Below are 7,500 nucleotides of genomic sequence, written 5' to 3'. Positions count from 1 at the left end.
CATTAGTGTCCGCTGAGGAAAGCGATATCTTGGTCGTACTATCCTTTCATCTGTTCAGGGTGATTTCCGATGACAGGCTGCTCAGTGCATTTGTTAGCTGCAGACAAGCTGGTGTTTAAAGTAGAAATGACTTGTTCTTGTTCTAAACTGTGCTTTAGTATTTTTCAATATAGAAGTCTTTACTGCTGACTCATAAAACAGTCTTTTGTCGCCATCTAATGGTGGAACAATGTCACTAAAATCACCATCACGAACACGCACACACCGTTTCTCAATACTAAGTATTATGTATATAAAACATTATTTATTAAATAATAATCTTTAATAAACAACAACAACAGCCATCATAAAAGCTGCTAGGCAATTCAGTCAAAAGTACAAAGGCGGCGCTCTGATATACAGCATTGAAGTTATATAAATATAAGATTTTACCCTCAGCCAAAACTATTTGCTCTGGAACAAATAATAGACCCTGTAGCTCACATTTCTGAAAACATCGAAGCAAATGTTCAAACAGACATTATCTTTATTATAGAGTGTGTGTGTGTGCGTGTATGTGTGTGTGTGTATGTGTATGTGTGCGTCAGTGTGTGTGTTAATGAGTGTGTGTGCATGCGTTTTTGTGACAAATGAGATACATATATATATATATATATATATATATATATATATATATATATATGTATATGTATGTATATATGTGTGTGTGTGTATAATTAATGTGTATAATGACACCGGTATGACAGGTATTACAAGGAGAAGGTGACTTTTCAGGACATTGCCCCATGTCCCCACTTTTCAAAACACTTATAAATCATACAGAGTGAGTTTTTTTTGGGAAAGTAGAAATGCACAAAGTCTCCTGTGAGGGGTAAGTTTAGGTGTAGGGTTGGTGTAGGGCAATAGCACACACAGTTTGTTCAGTATAAAAACCATTACGCCTATGAGAGTCCCCATAAACCACAAAAACCAACGTGTGTGTGTGTGTGTGTGAGAGCGTGTGTGAGAGAGAGTGTGTGTGAGTGAGTGTGTGTGAGTATGAGAGTGTGTGTGAGTATGAGAGTGTGTGTGAGTGTGAGTGTGTGAGTGAGTGTGAGTGTGTGAGTGTGTGTGTGTGTGTGTTAGTGCGAGCGTGTGAGTGAGTGTGAGTGTGTGAGTGAAGTGTTCATTCACCTCATACAGTATAATGTCACGCAGTGGGGCTCATCTCTAGTAGCTTTGATTGTCGTTGTGGAGGAGAATCATTTGCATGAATCTACAGAAGCTCTGGAGTTTGTCTGTAATAACTGATGGATATTGAGAGTCACATGATGATGAGAGCGAGCGCAGGTGAGCTGTGAGCCGGATCTGTCTGATCGGATCGCTCGGTTATTTCTGGCTGCTGTGGTCGGAGCCACCGCTCGCTGTTTGACTGTGTTTCCTGCGTCAGAGTCGTGCAGCTGTTCCAGTCTCAGAGCAGCAGCTGCCATCTGCACCGTAACCTGACAGCTGCACATCCACACACCTACAGAACCATCGCTCCATCACTGCCACATTACATACAGCTCCAGGGGCTTTAGAAGAAATGTTTTTAAAACAAGTCTCTTCTGCTCAAAAATGCTGCATTTATTTATTCCAAAATCATGTAAAAATGTGAAATATTCTAATTTAAAACAGCTGTTTTCTATGTGAATATGTGTTAAACTGTAATGTATTTCTGTGATCTGCAGCTGTATTTTCAGCATCATTACTGCAGTCTTCAGTGTCACATGATCTTCAGAAATCATTATAATATGCTGCTTAGTTTCTGCTTCTGTGTGTGTGTCCAGGCTCTCCGTTTGCTGCCGGGACTCCTGGGATTCCTCTCAGTCAGCTACAGCAGCATTCGCTGGCCCTGCAGAGTTCCTCCGGTCAGAGCATCACAGGGTCATCGTCCGGCGCGTCTCAGTCGCCGCAGGGTCAGCAGGCCGTGTTTCGTCTGCCGGCCACCGTCTCGCTCACCGGTGCGTCTCCAGCACACCCTCACTAGTGCACACTGCACAGTGTTCACCATCAGACCAAACACAGTCCTCCAGCGTCAGCCTGCTTCAGTCAGTGCTGTTCTGCTGTTCAGCTTTTACAGACTGAAGGAGTCTGTGGTTTTCTGCGATTTTGGCATATTGTGTAAAGAACACTGATATGAAAAATGCACACGAAATCTTAAAATGTGCATTAAAAACATTATTTTTTATTTGAGAAGAAAACATACATAATAAACAAATTCCTGATGCACAAAACTACATTAAATATTAAAATAATTCAAACTGAAATAATAAAAATTAATTAAAACTGTATACATATTTTTAAAAACAAAACTTATAAAAATAACAAAATTACTAAAACTTTCAAATTAAAATTAAATCTCAAAATCTATAATAGTAACTCAATACTAAAATAATACCGATGCAAACCATGTGTTGTAAAATATTTGTGTTCAAGTAATTAAGTAATTTATTATGGACCAGTATAATTGTACTATAATTGAGATACTATTACACAGCTTTTATTGATATTTGGAATTATATTTTCTGTTTTCATTTGAATTTTTGTAATTTTTTTAATGATTTTTTGTTGTTGTTGTCATTTATGCAAGCTTTTTTTAATATGTCCGCATTTTTGTTTCAGTTTCAGTTTGAGTTATTTTAGTACATTAAAGTTAAACTAAATGATAATGAGATGTTGCCTTGGAAACTAGCTGAAATAAAACAAGCTTGAAATGTTATATTTTATTTATTTCAGTTCAAATGTATTCTATTATAAGAAAATGGCTTTAGTTCTAGTAACAGCACAGTTTTGAGCACATGAGATGGAAACGGTGCTTTATTTGCAGATGTTTAATGCAGTAATCTAAGTTTGATTCAGTAAATAATAACTGGAGGACCGCTGAAGCTCATCGTTGAGATATTCTGGAGTGTTTTGGTCTCTGGTGTGGAATAAAGCTCATCATGCTGCTGCTGTGTTCGCTCGTACATCCGCTTTGATCAGTATCGCATTTACTGGCACTGATGATCAGGTTGAGCTCACAGGAAGTGTGTGTGTGTGTGTGTGTCAGGCGGAGCGATGCCGCAGCAGCTCCAGGCCATCCAGGTCCAGTCCAGCGGTCAGTCGGGCTGCATCAGCACCAGCTCCAGCAGTCCAGAGATCTCTCAGAGCAGCACGGCCTCCACAGGTACACACACACACACACACACACACACTACTGCACGCTTTATTCTCACCTTAGATATACCTTTATATTTATATCATTTCTGCTTTAAAGTTTTCGTAATGTTGCTGTGCATTTTTTGTCATTTTTATTATTATTATTTTTTTAAATGTCTATGTAGGTTTATTAATTTAAGTTTTAGTTTTCATTTTATTGTATGCTTAGGTAAAATTTTTAGTAACTTTGTTGTGCATTTGTTGTCATTTTTTATTTATTTGTTTGTTTTTTTTAAATAGATATATATTCAATTCAATTCAAATTCAAAATTGCTTTATTGGCATGACTGTAAAAAATACAATATTGCCAAAGCTTGAAATATATATAGAGAAATATAGAAACAATGAAAAGATTAAAATAATAGAAGAAAAATATTATAACAATATAAACTTAAACTGTGTAACAAACAAGAACTAGTGTGAACATTTCATACCACAGTGTTATATATACAGTGGGTACGGAAAGTATTCAGACCCCCTTAAATTTTTCACTCTGTGTTATATTGCAGCCATTTGCTAAAATCATTTGTTCTTTTTTTTTTCCTCATTAATGTACACACAGCACCCCATATTGACAGAAAAACACAGAATTGTTGACATTTTTGCAGATTTATTAAAAAAGAAAAACTGAAATATCACATGGTCCTAAGTATTCAGACCCTGTGCTCAGTATTTAGTAGAAGCACCCTTTTGATCTAATACAGCCATGAGTCTTTTTGGGAAAGATGCAACAAGTTTTTCACACCTGGATTTGGGGATCCTCTGCCATTCCTCCTTGCAGATCCTCTCCAGTTCTGTCAGGTTGGATGGTAAACGTTGGAGGTCAGCCATTTTTAGGTCTCTCTAGAGATGCTCAATTGGGTTTAAGTCAGGGCTCTGGCTGGGCCATTCAAGAACAGTCACGGAGTTGTTGTGAAGCCACTCCTTCGTTATTTTAGCTGTGTGCTTAGGGTCATTGTCTTGTTGGAAGGTAAACCTTCGGCCCAGTCTGAGGTCCTGAGCACTCTGGAGAAGGTTTTTGTCCAGGATATCCCTTGTGGTCCTTCTGGTGTTTTTTTGTGTCTTGCACTGAGGAGAGGCTTCCGTCGGGCCACTCTGCCATAAAGCCCCGACTGGTGGAGGGCTGCAGTGATGGTTGACTTTCTACAACTTTCTCCCATCTCCCGACTGCATCTCTGGAGCTCAGCCACAGTGATCTTTGGGTTCTTCTTTACCTCTCTCACCAAGGCTCTTCTCCCCCGATAGCTCAGTTTGGCTGGACGGCCAGCTCTAGGAAGGGTTCTGGTCGTCCCAAACGTCTTCCATTTAAGGATTATGGATGTCACTGTGCTCTTAGGAACCATAAGTACAGCAGAAATTTTTTTGTAACCTTGGCCAGATCTGTGCCTTGCTCTGAGCTCTTCAGGCAGTTCCTTTGACCTCATGATTCTCATTTGCTCTGACATGCACTGTGAGCTGTAAGGTCTTATATAGACAGGTGTGTGGCTTTCCTAATCAAGTCCAGTCAGTATAATCAAACACAGCTGGACTCAAATGTCCTGTCTTTCGGATGAGACGTTAAACCGAGGTCCTGACTCTCTGTGGTCGACTCTCTGTGGTCACTAAAAATCCCATGGCACTTCTCGTAAAGAGTAGGGGTGTAACCCCGGTGTCCTGGCCAAATTCCCTCTACTGGCCCTTATCAATCATGGCCTCCTAGTAATCCCCATCCACTTGATTGGCTCTATCTCTCTCTCCTCTCCACCTGTAGCTGGTGTGTGGTGAGCGCACTGGAGCCGTTGTGCTGTGGCTGCTGTCACATCATCCAAGTGGATGCTGCACACTGGTGGTGGTTGAGGAGAGACCCCCCACATGATTGTAAAGCGCTTTAGGTGTACATCAATACACAAAGCGCTATATAAATGCAGCATCATTCATTCAAATGAAGGTGTAGAACCATCTCAAGGATGATCAGAAGAAATGGACAGCACCTGAGTTAAATATATGAGTGTCACAGCAAAGGAATACTTAGGACCATGTGATATTTCAGTTTTTCTTTTTTAATAAATAATTTAATTAAAAAATGAACTTAAATGATTTTAGCAAATGGCTGCAATATAACAAAGAGTGAAAAATTTAAGGGGGTCTGAATACTTTCCGTACCCACTGTATATATATACACACAACAAAGTTACTAAAAAAGTTGCTATATTTATATACACGCACACAAAGTTATATATAAAACTGTATAATACAAAGTTACTATATTTATATTACAATTTTTAATTAAAGTTTTAGTCTTTATTTTATTTTCTGCTTTAGTTAGTTTTAGTCATTTTGTGAGATTCTTTTACTTTGTTAAACTAACTGAAAATGACATGCTTCCTTGGCTACTAACTAAAATACGTTTTCAAGTAACACAAATGTTTTTAGTTTTTTTTGTTTTTGCCAACTATATCACTGCCCTGCATTATATTTGCTGAATGAAATCCAGTAGTTGTTTCTTTCTGATTTTGGGCTACTGATTGCAAAAATAGTGTCTATTTTGCTCTTTCATATCACACTTTCTTACAAAACATGATGCATTTAGTCTCATTTGCTTTTGACAAGTGAAGTGACTTACTTCCAAGTGTGGTGACCCATACTCAGAATTCGTGCTCTGCATTTAACCCATCCAACGTGCACACACACACACACCGTGAACACACACACAGCAGTGAACACACACACAGCAGTGAACACACACACACCGTGAACACACACCCGGAGCAGACAAGCATTAGTGTGGTGAAGTATTCTACATTAATCAGCAGGAAAACAGCACAAACACATGATTCCTGTCTGAATCTGAGCCAGATTACAACTGCTTGACTCTTTATCAGCCCATTTTCACATGCATTGCATTATTTGATGATTAATCCTGAATTACAACCAGAGACTGAAGAAAATCAAAACATGAGCAAAATCTTTGTTCATATTGTGTGGAAAGCTGATGTTTGTGAGCTGATGAGGTAATAACAGTGTGACTCTGACTCCTGCTGTCAGTGATGCTTCTCTGTGTCTCTCAGCTACGGTCAGTCTGCCAGCCACCATCGTCACCACCTCAGTGCCCACCTCCATGACCGGTCACATGATGTACCCCAGTCCCCACACACTCATGTACGCATCTGCGCCCACGCTAGCAGACGGGAGCGTAGCGGTGCTCAACGCCTTCACACAGGGACAGATGTCACACACACAGACTCAGGACACGGGTGAGACTCGCACACACACACAAAATGTTTGTTTTTGTGAATTGTGGGGACTCTCCATAGGCATAATGGTTTTTATTCTGTACAAACTGTATTTTCTATACTGTATGTCCTCATAAATCACCTTCTCCTTGTAATACCTGTCATACCTGTGTCATTATACACTTATGTCCTCATTTGTCACAAAAACACTCACACACAGAGACACACACACACACACACACAAACCGAGAGATACACAGATACACACACACACAAACACGCACACACACTCACTCACTCACTCTCTCTCTCACACACACACACTCTCTCTCTCACACACACACACACACACACACACACTCACTCTCTCACACACACTCACTCACTCACTCACACACACACACTCACTCAGGAGATGGGTGAGACTCAAACACACACTCACTCACTCACACACACACACACACACACTCACTCAGGAGATGGGTGAGACTCAAACACACACACACTCACTCACTCACACACAAACACACACACTCACTCAGGAGATGGGTGAGACTCAAACACACACACAAACATTGTATTGCACTTTTAGTGTATTTCAAATGTTAAAAGTATATTTTTTACAGTTTATTTGATATTACATTTAAAGTTAATATACAACCCGAATTCTGGAAATGTTGGGATGTTTTTAAATTTGAATAAAATGAAAACTAAAAGACTTTCAAAATCACATGAGCCAATATTTTATTCACAATAGAGCACAGAGAACATAACAAATGTTTAAACTGAGACATTTTACACTTTTATCCACTAAATGAGCTCATTTCAAATTTGATGCCTGCTACAGGGCTGAAAAAGCAATACATTTTGAAAAGATTCAGCTAGGAGAACATCTAGCAACTAATTCTGTTAATTGACATCAGGTCTGTAAATTAAAAGGGATGTCTTAGAGAGGCAGAGGCTCTCCAAGAGTGCGTAAAAAGATTGTGGAATACTTTAAAAAAGTGCATACGGTATGGGCAGCTTGCATGTTTTGGAAGGCACTATGAATGCTGAAAGGTATATAGAG

At 39.4% G+C, this 7,500-nt stretch overlaps 1 protein-coding gene across 4 annotated transcripts in view; it reads left to right on the top strand.

The window, feature by feature from the left end:
- The window catches only part of LOC306884308 (serum response factor-like), a 29,798-nt gene that overhangs the window by 17,556 nt on the left and 4,742 nt on the right, over positions 1 to 7,500 (top strand). For all 4 annotated transcript variants that reach the window (XM_079440055.1, XM_079440053.1, XM_079440054.1 and 1 more), the window contains exons 4-6: positions 1,809 to 1,982; positions 3,071 to 3,187; positions 6,267 to 6,452. In XM_079440055.1, coding sequence (XP_079296181.1) covers positions 1,809 to 1,982; positions 3,071 to 3,187; positions 6,267 to 6,452 — 477 coding nt within the window. The remainder of the gene's footprint in view (positions 1 to 1,808; positions 1,983 to 3,070; positions 3,188 to 6,266; positions 6,453 to 7,500) is intronic.

The sequence above is a fragment of the Barbus barbus genome, assembly GCF_936440315.1.
Source record: "Barbus barbus genome assembly, chromosome: 18".
Lineage (NCBI taxonomy): Eukaryota > Metazoa > Chordata > Actinopteri > Cypriniformes > Cyprinidae > Barbus > Barbus barbus.
The sequence above is the reverse complement of the archived record's forward strand: the minus strand, read 5'-3'. Positions and strand labels throughout refer to the sequence as shown.